Below are 16,204 nucleotides of genomic sequence, written 5' to 3' on the forward strand. Positions count from 1 at the left end.
ATTGATTGCTTTTAGGGGTGGAATAACACACCCTGTATGGGATTTTCTTATATTCTTTAGGGAGGGACTAAGAAAAGAAATTAAACACTTGGAATCTAAACTAAGTTCTGACACTGCCTTCACAATTTTAGGAATTTCATCTAAAAAGCCATTATTTTAGTTGGTGTAGGGGAAGCAAAGTGTGTTCAGGACAATTTTAAGACTTAAGTTATGAGGATTTCATGCTTTGTTAACTCATCTTGAGCTACAGTTGAGTGTGTTCCTTACATATTAAAACACTACCAATTTTGTCAGCAGGGAATCTACGATAAACTTAGCTCACTGTTCTTTTGAATTAGAATCCTTTTTTTCCATAGTTTTTTTTTTTTTTTTTTTTTTTTGTACAATTCAAATATGTCAAACAGGCATAAAGGGAGCTGCTTTAGTTGACACACCCATCTCAACCCAAAGCGCATCCCCTGTCTCTCTGGCAATCTTTAGCGTACCCTAGGGGCTCCAAGGAACACACTATGAAAACCACCCATTTTGGAAAGAGGCTTGGCATCCACAGTGCTGGGCTACTCAAGAGCAAGTCACTTGCCCACTAAGAGTAATAGTTTTTTCTTAGAAAAAAATCTGGACTAGAATCAGGACTTCTCAGTATGTTTTCCCTCTAAAGCACAGTTTTGGTGCACAGAGCATGTTCTTTAGTCGTATTTTTCATTATGGTGCTTGCATAAGTGGAGGGAGGATGCTACCCATATCCATGCAGACCCTCAGGGCAGGAGCACAGGTGAGGTCTGGGGAAAACGTCCCTGACTTGGATGGGCTTCCATGGTGGCCCCAATGCTCCTGCTCGCCTGCTCTGTTTTCAATGGAGAGACATGATCCTAAGGGCTTCTGCAGTTCATTATACTGTCATTGTTTGTTTTCTTTCTTTCTTTCTTTCTTTTTAATATTTTATTCACTCATGAGAAATACAGAGAGAGGTGAGGGAAAGACATAAGCAGAGGAGGAAGCAGACTTCCTGGGCGGAGCCTGATGTGGGACTCGATCCCAGGACCCTGGGATCATGGCCTGAGCCAAAGGCAGATGCTCAACCACTAAGCCACCAGGTGCCCATAGTTTCTAAGGGCTTCTTGATCTCTACATATAATATTCAAAGCCCTTTGGATCTAAATGGAATCTTCATTTTTGTTTTGAAGATATTCAGCTCAGGGACAGTAAGTATTATATTCACTTCAGAATTTTCCTATTTTGAAATCTTTCCTACTTAGAACATTTAATACTGATCCTGTAACCCAGCTAATTTGAATGACTTTTTCTTTTTTTCCTCTAGGATTGGTACACACTCATTTTCTCTAGAGTTCCCCAACCCCTTACCCTGATTTCCACATACTTGTCCTGGACAATCAGAATCTATGCTTCTCTGTAGCTGCTTATGCTTATTAAGCAGCATAGCTTGCACGGATCTGCAATCCATCCTCCCCTTTTAAAGTAAACCCATGCCAGAAAATTTCAGCAAGGAGAGGCATTTCATTTTAAGGGTATGGGAAAGGCCACTGTGATGGGGAGAGGAAGAGGGAAGAAAATATTTTGGATACCGCATACTTTACCAGTAATGTCATGCTGTTTGAATGACTCACTGTAGATCTGATACTGATTCGGACAATGTTTCTTCAACCACTTGCAGACATCCTGCTGAGTCCACAGAGCCACTGGTTTTGACAGCTTCACCGTAGCCGACTATAAATGAAGGAAAAGGTCTGTGAATGCCAGCACCATGTCTAGAAAGGTACCACTGTTAGAAGTCCTAGTGTGTGTGGTCAAGGCTACCAGCTGGAATCCTTGAAGATAAGGATCTGGCTGTTTTTCTCCTAACCTCTACAGACCTTCTCCATACCCCTGAAAACCAGAAAAAAAAGGTCTAGGTGGAAAAGACCATAAAAATTATACTTTTTCTCAAGTTATCATCTCTACCAGCAAAAAATCCCCAGGAAGTAGTGTTTTCTGACAAATACTTCAACAACAAGACAATGCTGTTGCTAAGCAATTAATTAAATTTTAGGGGTGAAATAGCTGCCCCCCAGTGGCCATTCTCTGTACTGTAAGAAAGTGTCCATTTCTCCTCCTCTGAGACCTCTAGGGTCTAGTGCAACAGCAGCCCTGACAGGTGCTAATAATTATTTTAGGAATGCATGTTATTGGATTTAGATACCTACATACTAAAGAGTGTAAGATGGCCTGGGAGTGGTCCTGTAAAGTCTAGGAATTATTTATGCCATAGAGGGGAAGCAAAAAAGTCAATTCCATCAGCCCGTGGAGAATGGTAATCAGATAACAGGGTGGCTAAACCTGATGTAGAAGCCAACTCATCAAGGCCTTTTATTGCTTACTAGATCTTTCAGGAGAGGTTTATGAAACAAAACAAAACAGAGGTGCAGAGGACCCAGCCTTTGACAGATGGCAGGTTACAAATTCATTCATTAATTAACATGCATCAGCTCTGTGCCAGATGCTGGTCTTCCTCATGGATCCCAGCAACTTAGCTGACGCAAGATGAAAGCTTATTTATAATTTTTTTTTTTTATCACTCCAGGTCAGTGTTTGTCAACAAAATAGGATTATAATATCAAAAATTCTTTAAAGGATGTTGGCTGGCACATAGACCTGGCCTTAAATATCACTGACCTTCTTATTAGAGATCATTTGCTTTTACTTCTCTTTCAGTCTTTCAGGTTAAGAAGACAGCCCCAATTTTGTATGACTGTGATTTAATATCTTTCAAACACCTGCTAATATTTTGACAATGAGGGCTTGCTTCAGTCTTACGATCTTCATCAGAAAGCAACAAACCTAACAACTGTTCAATTTTATATTAGTTATATTTAAGGTTAATTTTGTTTTACAGTAAATAAATTATGGTAAAAAATAAAATTTTTAGTAATATCTAGTTCGTTTTAAAAACAAATTTGTTCAAAAACGATCAATTTATTTATTTTTATTAGATTTTATTTAAATTCAACTTGCCAACATATAGTATAACACTCAGTGCTCATCCCATCAAGTGCTCTCCTTAGTCATCCACTCACCTCACCCCCCCATCCTCCTCCCCTTCCGCAACCCTCTGTTTGTAAGAATGGTCAATTTAAAAAAAATGAAGGGAACAGTAGGAGAGATGGTAAAATAATAATAGACATGACATGCACAATTTACATTTGTAAAACATAGTGCTCAGGTGGTTCTTTGCTTTGTTAGTATATTTCCATTTGTACGGTTCTTTGGACTATGGCTTACAAAATCATCACAATATTTTTACTTTATGCTGTGAATTTTTTTCACTCTGTGATAGATGATTTTATACATGTATATATATATATATATACACACATACGTGTACATATATACACATCCATACACATAGAGCTGCTTTTCATTCTTTGAAAATTCATTCATTGGCATTCCTACACTGATATTTGGGGTTGATGTTCCCTCTCCTTGAATTTCAGCAAGGTTGGTGATGGTCCTGACCAATGGAATACAGTGGAATTGATGATATCTATGTGACTTCTGAGGCAAGGTCACAAAGATACAGCTTCTGCCTAGCTAATCTTCTTAGGCACTCAGCTTTGGAACCCAACTACATGCTGTGAGAAATCTGAGATCACATGAAGAGACAAATGTAGAAATTCTGGCCAATTCCCCAATTGAAGTTTCAGCTGACAGCCACCACCAACCATCAAACAAATGAGTAGACAAGTTGCAGATGATTCCAGCCACCAGTCTTTGAGTCTTCCAACTGAGGCTCCCAGACATCACGATGCAGAGACAAGCCATCCTTACTGTGCCCTAAGTGAATTCCTGACTCATGTAACCCATGAGCATCACAGATTGCTGTCTTTCACCACTAAGTTCAGGATAATTTGTTCTGCAACACCAGTAATAACTGGAACACTTAGTTAACATGCTGCTGAGGACAGATCTGTTGTAACTGTGGTCTCAGAATGCCTTGTCTCTAATAGGTGCTACATAGCCACAAGGAGTAAGTGAATGTATTAATGAAATTAACCCAGTGGTGAATTTCAAGGGTAGCTCTTTACTGCTCTCTACCCACTGTATTGTGCTCACGTGGCTCCTAGTCAAACATTGTCAGCCTCTTCCTTCCACCTCACATCCCCGAGTCACGGGCTGCTAGCCATGTTCCCTGCAAGCTCTGTATGCAACCGCATCAAACACTTTCCTAATTTGGATGAGCAAGGAGGACCTCTGGTGTGGATGGCGCAAATAAGTGAATGTTTTGTTGTTCAGTTTCTTCCCTTTCTGCTCATCGTTACCTCTTTTCCTTTACATGATTAGGAACTTGAATTTTGGCTCTTTTAAGCTAGAAATGCACTCACTGTCGTGTTTCACAAGTCAGCACCTCTGAATCTGCCTCCTTCCTGCTCTTAAAACTTTTCTTCAGATTAGCTGAATGAGTTCATAGCTGACACATCATTACCCTGAAACCCTTTACAAGTTTCCTGCAAGGAAAGCTAATCACATCTTTTGAAAACCCCTATAAACCAGTCATAGATGGCTGTAAATTAGGAAAGGAAAGACAGGCGAATGAAGTTGCTTGTATATTAATATACTGAACTTTCTGAAAGATCATCTTTAACTTACTCCCTTCCTAGGAAACAGAGGGCTCTCAGCATCAAGTCAAAGCCCCTCAAAAGAGCTTCAGGTAGAGATTAACCCATTCCTGCCAAGTTGACTCAGGAGGCGCCTTATCAGCCCACCATGTTTGCTTTTGTCTCAGATTTTCCCTTTGTCATAAATTCAGGTGTTCTGAGGCCAATACTCAAGGAGGTGCTTTGTTTTTCCTTCAGAGTATACTCTTACTAAGAAGTAATTTGGTAACACTTGCTTGGACAGCAATTAATTCAAAGCCTTAGGCATAGATTTTTAAGACTGCAGGAAACTACAGGGATCTGCCTCCATGTAAACTGGCATAAATAAAATGGGGGAGGGATGAAGAGTCCTATCATTAAGCACTGCTTGTCTCTTCTTAATCAGAGAGTGATAAAAGTACTGGCCCCATTTATTAGCTGATTCTTAGCCTTGGCTTTATTATGAAATTATTAGTTTGCTACACATCAACTTGTTAAGAGGCATAATGACTCCACTTGCCCCAATCTGCTGCTGCTTATGGATTCTCAGAGCTGACTTTATTTTTTCTGCTTGAGCTGCTCTTTGCGTAGCACCTAGGTGAACCTCAGCCACTTGTCCTATCATGATTGCCCTATCTCCAACAGCAACTAAATCTGGGGCATGAATGCCATAACCTGATCCTTTTAAAGAGTTTAAACCTCCATGTGCAATTTGGAACAACGAGGAGCATATGCTAAACTCATGTCAATTCATGTATGGTTGTCCCACCGGGAGGTGCAGCATCGTCAAACTGAATAGCTCCACAATGTTATTTCAACCACCCACCTTTCCTCTGCTCTACTCACAGCTCTCTTTGTATGTGACTCTAGCCAAAAATATTCTGATATGTTGTGTTTCCCAGTGGGAGCCAAGACCAAAACAGTTCACAAAAACAAAGAGTATTTTATATTTATTAGAAATAGTAAACTAGTAAAAAACAAAAAACAAAAAACAAAAAACAAAAAACCCATCCTGCCCAAAGGCAAACATTAAAAAAACATTTGCCCCAGTTCCCTTTCTCCTGGCTCAGGTCTACCATACCATTCACTGGATTTATAGCCCTGGAGACAATTGGAGTTTGTTTTGTTGCCCTGAAAGAAGCCAGAGGCAGTTTGTTATCTTAACCCCATGCATTGTGACACCAAACAGAATCCCAGGCATTTCCTCTCTGAATTGGTCCTGGCCTTTCTATAGACAAGCTGAAAATGCACTTCAGGAGCTTTTAGGGTCTATTTTACAAGGAGATCTCACTTGGGGTGGAAGATGCATCCCTGAGGGAAAGTTTGTTTGCAAATTACTTTTTTTGGGCACATGATTTCTTACTGTTATTCAACAGTTTCAGCCCTGTTTTACAGTAATTTTTAATTTGTATTTACATGGAGAGAACCCTTAAGTTTTGAGTTCTTGGAGGTAAACTTTAAGCTTTTCTAAGTTATAAAATAATTAAATGCTTTAAGGAAATTTGATATTGAAAGAACATGTTACAAAATGCTTTTCACGTTAAATTTTATCTTGTCATTCGATTATCCCATACCTGTTTTGCAACATAACATCTCTTTAATATACTAGGTTTTGATTTATAAGAGAACACTGCAATTTTACACTCCCACTGGCTGTATAAACTCAAGTAGGTAAGCTTACATGAGGCCCAGTGGGCTAACTGGGGAAAAGTAGAGAACTCACAGATCATTTATACCCACTGGCAAGTCAAACTGAGCTTTGTGCCCAAATACCAGGAAGTGGTAAACACATTTGCAGCCTCTCATTATAAACAGGTGTTTGCAAGTTCCCTTACTATCGTGCAATGTTCTCCATTTAGAATCCTGTCTTCTTTTCCATTGGTTTAACCACTGTGTAATCTTACTCAAGATGAGGAAGAGAGATTGAAGAAAAGGACAAACATATACAACAAGGTATTTATGTCTCCAGGCACAGCTTTTGAAGCTCATTTGCGCCCCCCCCCCCTCCAAAAAAAAATGGAAGGATGGGCTAGTTCACAGAATCCTTGACTTGGAATTCATTGATTTTCTAGTAGTAATAATGCCATCTTCTGCTGCCTTAACTCTTTCAGGAGTTAAGGAGGTAGTTAGAAAGTTTTAATGATTCTCTCTCCTATTCTATTCTGTTCCCAGGATAGCTTCTGAGCTCTACTCGGTCATTCTTGGGTTTAAACGAAACTAAGATGAAGGAAGCTTCTTAAACTTTATACCCTCCAAGAGAAGATATCTCACTGCTAGCAAGTTTATAGATAAAAGCAAAATCTCTTCTCAGATAAATGAAAGATAAATATATGTAGTGATATTTCACATTTTTTGGTCTTTAATTGACCATTGCTTTAACATCACCTCAGTCAGTCTATATGTCCTCATTGCGGTGTTCATCTCTTCTAAGCAGTGCAACAGTAATGGGGAAGCAACTTTACAAATTTTTCCAAATAAACAGTGTGACATTATGAGTTTCTTCAACTGTTCTTCACATACATCTCTTTTAGACCTTTAAATTTTCATTCTCCTCTACGGGGCATGATAGCTTGTTAGTATTGCCTTAAGAAGGATCTTAAATGGACTGACTACAAAAGGAAATATGTTATTGAAACCCAAACTTATCTACCTATCTTCTTTCTTCTTTCTTTTTTTTTTTTTTTCCAAAGTCATTTCATTGGCTTACACTGAACTTAGAGGAAATCTATAATTTTGAGTCTTCTTCAAAGGAACTTGTGTCAATGTAGGGGTTCTCTTTTCCTGAAAGTAAAATTTTAAGAACTTCAACTGTATTTTGCAGGTTTCAATACATCATGTGGAATCCTTTTTTTTTTTTTTTTAATTGAAGATTTTATTCATTTGAGAGCAAGTGAGTGAGGAAGCACAAGCAGCAGGGAGGGGCAGAAGGAGAGGGAGAAGCAGACTTCCCGTGGAGCAGGGAGCCTGATGTGGGATTCAACTCCACATCCCTGGGATCGTAAGCCAAAGGCAGATGCTACACTGACTGAGCCACCCAGGCGCCCCATCATCTGGAATCCTTATTAACCAGTGTATTCTCCCATATTTGTACCATCCATGTAAATATCAGCTTTTTCAGGTACTCAAAAGTTTTTAAGAGGGTCCTGGGATTAAAAGTTTGATAACCACTCTTCTAAGACATTATTAGAGTACATCATTGAAATTAAAAAAAAAAAAAAAACTTGACCTAATTTTTTCCTTAATTTTATCCTGAATTTTAGTGATGGCCTTTTTCATTCCTAAATGCTCAGAACCAGTCTCTAGAGGACTCTAAACAGTCAGTAGGTTCAAGTTTAAACCCAAGGTAAAAATCCAATCCACTTTAAGACATCTAAAATGGTGGTTAGTAAGCTGGGACTACGATAAATATATCAAGGTATGTTTGTGTGTAAGCTACCTGGATAAAGACCAATAGTGATTGAAGATAATTACTTTTCTTTAGAGCTGTACAAAATTTGGAAAAACAATGATCTAGGTTCAAGATTCTCCCTGAAAATTTGTAGCATCAAAGAATGCATCCCATTGGGGTACCTGCGTGGCCCAGTTGGTTAAGAGTCTGCCTTTGGCTCAGGCCATGATCCCAGGGCCTTGGGATCGAGCCCCACATGGGGCTCCCTGCTCAGCGGGGAGTCTGCTTCTCCTTCCTCCTCTGTTCTTCCCCTGGCTTGCTCACTCTGTCTCTCAAAAAAGAAATAAAATCTCAAAAAAAAAAAAAAAATCTTGTGAAATGGGCTATTCCATTGCTAATAAGCTCTAAGGGCTTAAAATAGTTTTTTGTATTGAAACCAAAGTCAGATTTCTATCCTCTTTCTCATGGATTCTGAGTCCTGCCCTTTGGAGCAATGCAAAACAAATCTCACCACTCTATGCACTGATTTCCATTTCACACATTGTACTGGTGCTCTCCATTGGGTCTCATAGTTTTGTTTTAAACCATGGTATTTGTTGATAAATCAGAAATTATATCTCCAGCTCATTCTTCCCAAACTAAAGAATCACATACAACTGATTTCACAGTTCCATTTGCAGATCTAATAAACATTTCAAATTCAATGCACATTTCAATTCATGTCCAAAACTGACCTGTCCTTCCCCTCAAAACTGCCTTTCTTACTTCATCTAATAAGGTAAACTCCATACTTTGTGCTACTGAAGCCCCAAATCCTAAATTCAACATATATTCCTCTCTCTCTTTTAATTTTTATTTTATTTATTTATTTATTTATTTTTTTATTTATGATAGTCATACACAGAGAGAGAGAGAGAGAGAGAGAGAGAGAGAGAGAGGCAGAGACACAGGCAGAGGGAGAAGCAGGCTCCATGCAGGGAGCCCAATGTGGGACTTGATCCCGAGTCTCCAGGGTCGTACCCTCGACTGAAGGCAGCGCTAAACCACTGGGCCACCAGGGCTGCCCCCACGGGTCTACCTTTAAATATGTCCAGACTCCAATCTCTTTTCATCACCAACATTGCTATAACCCTGATCAAAAACACTATCATGCCACACCTAGTCCACTTCATCTAGGTACCTAATGCACCTAACAGATGTATTAGTTTTTTTTCCCCCTTATTTTAAATCTTTGAAATGGCTTACAAAGCCTCAAGCAATCTGGTGACCCAGTATCTCTGATGGCCACCATCACCACCTTTCCCTAATACTTACTGCTCTTACTACATCAGTCTTCTTGCTTTTGCTCATGAATGCCAACTATACCCACTTCATATCTTGCCAGGGAGGCTCCTCTCCCAGGCACTGACCCTTCACTTCTTTCAAACCATTGCTCAAGTTCTACCTCCTAAGTCCTGCCCAGATCTCCTTATTTAAAAATGCAACCCTCCTCTCTCTGGCACTTCTGATACTCATTACCTCGCTTCAATGTTTCGTTCTCAAGAGCAAGTATCCTCCACCATACTACACAGTTCACTCATTTTGTCTATTATGATCCTCATCTGTCTCTTCCCACTGGCCTGCCATCTCCACAAAAAGCAGAGATCTTTCTTATTTTGTGAAGAATCCCAAATCCCAAACTTTAGAACAGTACTCGGCACATAGCAGGCACTCAATAATTATTTGTTGAACGAATGAAGAACTGTCTGGTCCGTCATCATATATCACAGCTCCTATATCCTTGAGTGTCAGAAAGATGATTCAAATCCCAGCTGTGCTCTTGACATTCCCAGGTTAGAACTACAACAGCCTTTTCTCCAATTAGATTTCTCTTATACTGAGCCAAATATGCAGAGACATTCTAGCACTATAATTCTTAGCAAGACAGCTCACATTTCTGATCCTTGATTTTTCTTTTCCGATTGACACAGAGAGTGATGTAATGAAACAAGCTTGGCATTTGGAGTCATGCAGACCTAGGCCGAAAGCTAGTTCTGGCATTCACTAGCACTGTGACCTTGGGCAGGTCACTGAACCTTTCTAAACATGTCCCTCAATACACTAAAACCTATCTTGTCATTTGTGGAGATTAAAAATGGCTTATCCAAAACACTTTAAGAGAGCCTGCCACATACTATGTGTTCAGGAAAGTATATCTTCTTATCTCTTGAATGTCAGTGATATGCTCTCCTGCTGGATTTCCAAGCCTGATCTAGGGAAGCATCAATGAAGTACAGCAGACACAGGTGATCTATGGAGTCCAGCTGACTCGAGTTGAGTTGCAGGCACTGGGAGCTGTTAAGATTAGTGACCTCAGAGACAGCTGAAGGCAAGGGGAAGTATTAGAAGGCACCAGTAAAAAAAAAAAAAAAAAGGCAAGCATAGGAATAAGAAATGAGAAAATATAGGAAAAAAGAAGCATGGAAAGATAAATATACCAAATTAGGAGAGTCACAGGGATGGTCCCTTTATTCAAACCCACTTTACTGCAACTACACAAATATCACTTTGTGTTTTCCCATGATAGGTCATGCCACTGGTTTCCCTGAGACTCAGAATCAGCTCTTCCCTGTCTCTAGGGACATTCATGCACAAAGGGTCCCAATCCCATGCCAATGATATGGCCTGGACTCCCCAGGCATCTGACAGAACGATTTAGAAAGGCGCACCATCTAGATGCATAGACACTACTATTTACAAGCTGTGAAGCAGACGCCTGCACGTCATGCTGGTGAAGATCTGCTGGCTTCCAAACGCATGCTGCTGGGCATAAAAGTTTCCAACATTAAAACCCCAAGGAGGGAGTAAACAGACACGCAGAGGCAGTCAACAGGAAACAAGATGTCTGTGGCATCCTGAATGGCTCAGTTTATCAAGGCCTGCTCTTCCTCTAAGCCCACATTGTTATGTTTGTCAAGAGAAATATGGAAGAAGAGGATCACACTATACTTTGTGTCTGCTCCATCTTAGTACAGCAGAAAAACCCATTCCTCATCTGCCCAACTAAGCATACCCTATGGGAGCTGCTCTGCCGCAAGGTACAAAGGCACACATATGCTCTGAGCATATACCTTATGGTCAAACCCCTGGGTGAATGTTGGATGAATGAAAGCATGCTAAAGCAAAAAGGAAAACAAGTATGAACCAGCAAATGGTTATGACCATTTCATATTTTTCTTTTTTTTTTTTAAGATTTTATTTATTTCAGAGAGAGTGAACTCACATATAAGTGAGGGGAAGGGCAGAGGGAGAGGGAGAAAGAGACTCCCCACAGAGCAGGGAGCCTGATGTGAGGCTCGATCCCATGACCCTGGGATCATGACGTGAGCCGAAGGCAGATACTTAACTAAGCCACTGAGGTGCCCCTTACTTCATATTTCTATGACAATTCCTTGGGAATAACAATTTGGTGGACTGATAAAAAAAAAATTTGTCCTAAGTACAAAATGATTCTCTGAATACAGCTAGAGGTCCCTCAGGCACAAGGTGGCATCTATTTCTCCCTATCTTGACACCAGGGGATGCAGGGAGAAGGAAGGGGAGCCATGTGACCTACTTTGACCAAAAGAACAAGGCAAAGGTATGATGAACCAGGTCTGAAAGGAGTTCTCAAGAGGCCTTTTGGGCTTGTGCACTTTTGCTTGCTCCTCTGAAATCATGATGAGAACATGCCTGGTCAAGTCTGACCACTTCATATTTGGAAACATGGCAGAAAAACTTATTAATGCCATTCCAGACAGAACATTAGATTCAATTTTGTAACAAAGCATATAAGAAGAATTGTTCTAAGCACTTTAGATAAATCATCTTTAATCATCCCAACAACCTAAAAAGTACTTATTACTTTCAGCTGACAGGAACAGGCTTAGAAAGTTGAAGTAACTCATACAAGGTCACTCTGCTAGTGAATTTCAGAGCTGCATTCAGTCCAGGTCTGCAATAATTCCAATGTCCATGCTTATGCCATGACATCACTCTAGCTTGATAAACATGCAAGAAGAAATGAGGCTCATGATATCACTCTGGCTTGATGGCCATAGGGGAAAAAAAAGACATGAGCTCTCTTAACTGAAGTTCCTAGTGCTGGTTTGCTTCCTTAATTGAATCCATCGAGATAAATCTGTGAAAAACAATCCTGCCTTTGTGCTAACCTGGGTATGCCCAGGGTAGAGCTAGGATCAACACCCGTCATCTGTCCCTTAGACCTGGGATCTTTCTACTCTCTTCATTATGGGAGGCAGCACATTTTTCAGTTCTGTATAGTAAGGCAGTACTTATTAATCAGTCTTTCATTTACATCGCCAGCAAAATGTGAGCAGGAACAACTTCTCTACCTTACAGAGTTGTTGTAAAGAGAAAATGAAGATCAAAAGGCTGAGCAGTTGCTCTGATGATTTTACAGAAAAAAGAGGGCTGATGGATCCTGGGAAGTTGAGGCTACCAGACTATTGGCATGCAGAGAAAACTAAGGCATTAAGAAAATATTCTAGTTGTATTTAGCAGGACAGGGTGGGGACTCTGGGGTCTGGGGAGCTTAAAAACTCTGAGCGCTGTGAGGGAAGGAGTTAGTCGGTGCAAGATTCCAGAATTTAGTGTGTTTGGATTTTAAAAGTTAAGCCTACATGAAGGACAGCTACTCTCCCACTTCCATGACTTCTTGGTGGCAAAAAAATTCGTCCCTATATTAGATTCAGCCAAATGACAATTCAATGGAACTTGTTATGTATTGAAAGTTTCTAACCCCTAAAACATATATGTTGAAGCCCTAACCCCCAATGTGACTGTATTTGGAGATAGGGTCTTTATGAAAGTAATTAAGATTAAATGAGGTCGGAAAGTGGGGTCTGTTTCTCTCTCCATCATGTGAGCACACAGCAAGAAGGCAGCTATCTGTAAGCCAGGATGAGAGCGCTCACCAGATTTGACCATGTTGGCACTCTCAAGATTCCAGCCTCCAAAACTCTGAGAAAATAAGTTTCTGTTAAGGCCCCCAATTTATGGTAGTTTACTATGGCAACCCAAACTAATACAGGGCCAAACTCTGGTTCAGATAAACTGGTCAATTTGCAAAATAGTCTAACAATCCACAATTGATAAAACTTGGAAAATCTTGCTACATATGTTTAATAAGGAAGATAAAATAGAAAAGAGATGAAGACAACAGAAAAAGCAGATTTTTTCTTATTCATTTTTCTAAGATTTTTTTTTTTTGAGAGAGTGTGAGAGAGAGAGCGAGAGCAAGTGCCTGAGAGTGTACATGAGCAGGGGAAAGGGACAGAAGAGGGAGAAAGAGACTGTTGAGCGGGAAGCTTGATGCAGGGCTCCATCCCAGGACCCTGAGATTGTGACCTGAGCCCAAGGCAGATGCCTAATGGACTGAGCCACCCAGGTGCCCCTATGTTTACTTTTCAAATACTGACTTTTATATAATTAAAGAAAATCTTAACCTACGATTTATTTCATTAATGCAATTACATTTTTATAAACTATTTTCCTAGAATCTGTGTCCCTGTACATGTCTTTATGGCCACATGCCCCCTGAAAACAAAAAAGTTCCATACTACTTAACAATTTAAGTAATTTTTATGCTTTTATAATCATCCTGTCCATCCTTAATCTTCTTTTTGCTATCAAAGCATGCACATGGTTTAAAAAAATAAACAAAAGAGTCTATAGTGAAAAACACCAGTCCCTTGTCCCATTTGTTCTCACTGGAAGATATTATTTCCTCAGAATAGCACACATATATGATCAAACTCAAATATCTCTCTTCTCCAACCCTAGTCACAATCTCGGGGTGGGGGGAGCAATCTCATAGTGATTTCTCTTAATTGATTAGACTTAGATAATTATCTCTGGATATCCTTAAGAGAATGATCAGGAATTAGCACATACATGCCAGCTTCCTCTTCCCTTCCCTGGTTTGCTGTTAGGATTATTAATATTAGTTTTTAACTGGTGGTTTTTCCAAGCTTAATATATTTAAATCTGTATGACTTTCCAAATAAGGATCCTCTTTGTTCTTATTCTCTTTTGTAATAGTCTATCTCCTTTCACATCCCACCTTCTGTCATTTGCAGTATTTTATATTGTCAAGGACAATTTTATATTTCTATCCTACATCTCCAACAGATCGATATTATCTGTACTGATTTGAAGTTAAAAAATCAATAAGTAGTTGGGGTGCCTGGGTGGCTCAGTTGGTTAAGTGTCCGACTCTGAGTTTTAGCTCAGGTCATGATCTCAGGGTCATGAGATCTACGTGATTTGACTACGTGCTGGGCATGGAGCCTGCTTAAAGTTCTCTCTCTTTCTTCCCATCTGTCCCTCCCCTGCCCCCTCCACTCATGCACATGCTTCCCCCACCTCTCACAAAAAAAAAATACGTAGCATTTACTATATTGTGACTATGTAAAAATACTGTTCAATGCTGGACCAATTGCTCTGATTTCCCTTATTTTTCTTGTATCACATTCTCAGCTGTCTAATGTTGCATCTGCTCAGAATCTCAAAGACGTTTCCCATGACAAAAATCAAATAGAATTTTTCTTATACTCCATCAATTGCATAAATTCATGCTACAATGTAATTTGCTTGTCCCCCAGCTCATCCATACTTTTCTTCTACATCAGAGGTCAGTAAACCATGGCTCCAAGGACCAAACCCAGCCCATTGCATATTTCTATATGGTCTGTAAGCTAATAATGGTTTTTATATTTTTAAATGGCTAACAAGATCAAAAGAATAATATTTTATAATGTGTAAAAATCATGTGCAACTCAAACTTCAGCGTTCATAAAGTTTTCCTGGAGCACAGCCATGCCCATTTGCTTTTATGCTACAAAGCCAGAGTGAAGGATTGTGACTGAGACCAAACAGATTGCAAAACTAAAAATATTTACTATCTGGTTTTATATAGAAAAACTTTGCTAATCCCTCTTCTACATGGTAAGAGACTTTTCTCAATTTCATCTGCTAAATCATCTACTAAATTTTAAAATGTATTTCAAAATTGCATTTTAATTTCCAAGGGCTGTCTTATTCTCTGATGTTTTTTTTTTCAAAGCCACTGGGGATTTTTATTTTCCGTAGATGCAATATTGTTTTGAATTGCTTCGAGGATACTAATTAAAGTTTTTAAAGGGAGGGTTGGTATTTCTCAAACGTTCTCGATGTGCATATTTGATTTTCTGTAAGTTAAATATCTGGTTTATAGATCTGTCTATTAAAAACAATTAGGCAATGGAGACCAGACTTGGATTTCTGTATGTTTGCAATGGGCTTGTTGCCTGAGTGGCCAATTACTCAGAATGCTCCCCAAATGCCACAATGAAGATGACATCACTCCAGAGAGCTGATACATTAATATGTTCCAACTCAATCTAGATATTTAAAAAAAACAAACTTTTAAGAAACAGACTTTTTTTTTCTTTGCCTGAAGCAGCATAATAATCTAGCCATTGGGCTTTGTTCCTACAGTAGAAGAGGGCAAGGCAAAGACTATTTGATATTTCTTTACTTGTTCCCCATCTTATATACTGTGTCTCACTCCTGTCCCCAAGTCTAAAGCCTCTCTGAGATTTTACCTTCAAACCTACCGGTGTCTCCCCTTCCATTCCCATTGTTACTGTCATCTTATATTTCTTTACTATTTTCTCTTTTTAAAGATTTTATTTATTAATCATGAGAAATGAGAGAGAGAGAGGCAGAGACACAGGCAGAGGGAGAAGCAGGCTGTATCCTGGAACTCTGGGATCACACCCTGAGCCAAAGGCAGACGCTCAACCACTGAGCCACCCAGGCGTCCCTCTTTACTGTTTTCAAATTACGTTCAGTTGGATGAGGAAATAGATACTTGTGTTGGGTGTGTCATCTTGTATGTCTCCACATCTTTAAAATTATCATGATATATCTTATCCATACAAAAGAACATACGTCCATGGACATGTACACACATACTTGTATTCCACTGAAAAGCTATTATTTTCTCATTCCCTATTAGTAGATGTTTACATTGTTTCTAGTTTTGGGCCACTATTTATTTTGAAAATCCTAATCTCCAGGTCCCCATTTCTGCCAACAGGTACTGTCTCATTTCTCTGTTCTCTTCACAGAAACCTATCTTGAAAGAATTATCTGAGGTAATCTG

General features: G+C 39.5%; 1 protein-coding gene across 16 annotated transcripts in view; it reads right to left on the reverse strand.

The window, feature by feature from the left end:
- The window catches only part of SAMD12 (sterile alpha motif domain containing 12), a 379,209-nt gene that overhangs the window by 216,306 nt on the left and 146,699 nt on the right, over positions 1-16,204 (reverse strand). For 12 of the 16 annotated variants that reach the window (XR_007401517.1, XR_007401518.1, XR_007401516.1 and 9 more), the window contains exon 3: positions 1,596-1,725. Coding sequence is in view for 12 of the 16 variants with exons in the window: in XM_025451023.3 (XP_025306808.1) it covers positions 1,596-1,725 (130 nt within the window). In the remaining 4 variants the exon portion in view is untranslated. Of the gene's footprint in view, positions 1-1,590; positions 1,726-16,204 lie in introns of all 16 variants that reach the window. The other 4 variants (XM_049092615.1, XM_049092623.1, XM_049092621.1 and 1 more) reach the window with 2 other exon arrangements.

This window comes from Canis lupus, chromosome 13 (genome assembly GCF_003254725.2).
Source record: "Canis lupus dingo isolate Sandy chromosome 13, ASM325472v2, whole genome shotgun sequence".
Classification (NCBI taxonomy): Eukaryota; Metazoa; Chordata; class Mammalia; order Carnivora; family Canidae; genus Canis; species Canis lupus.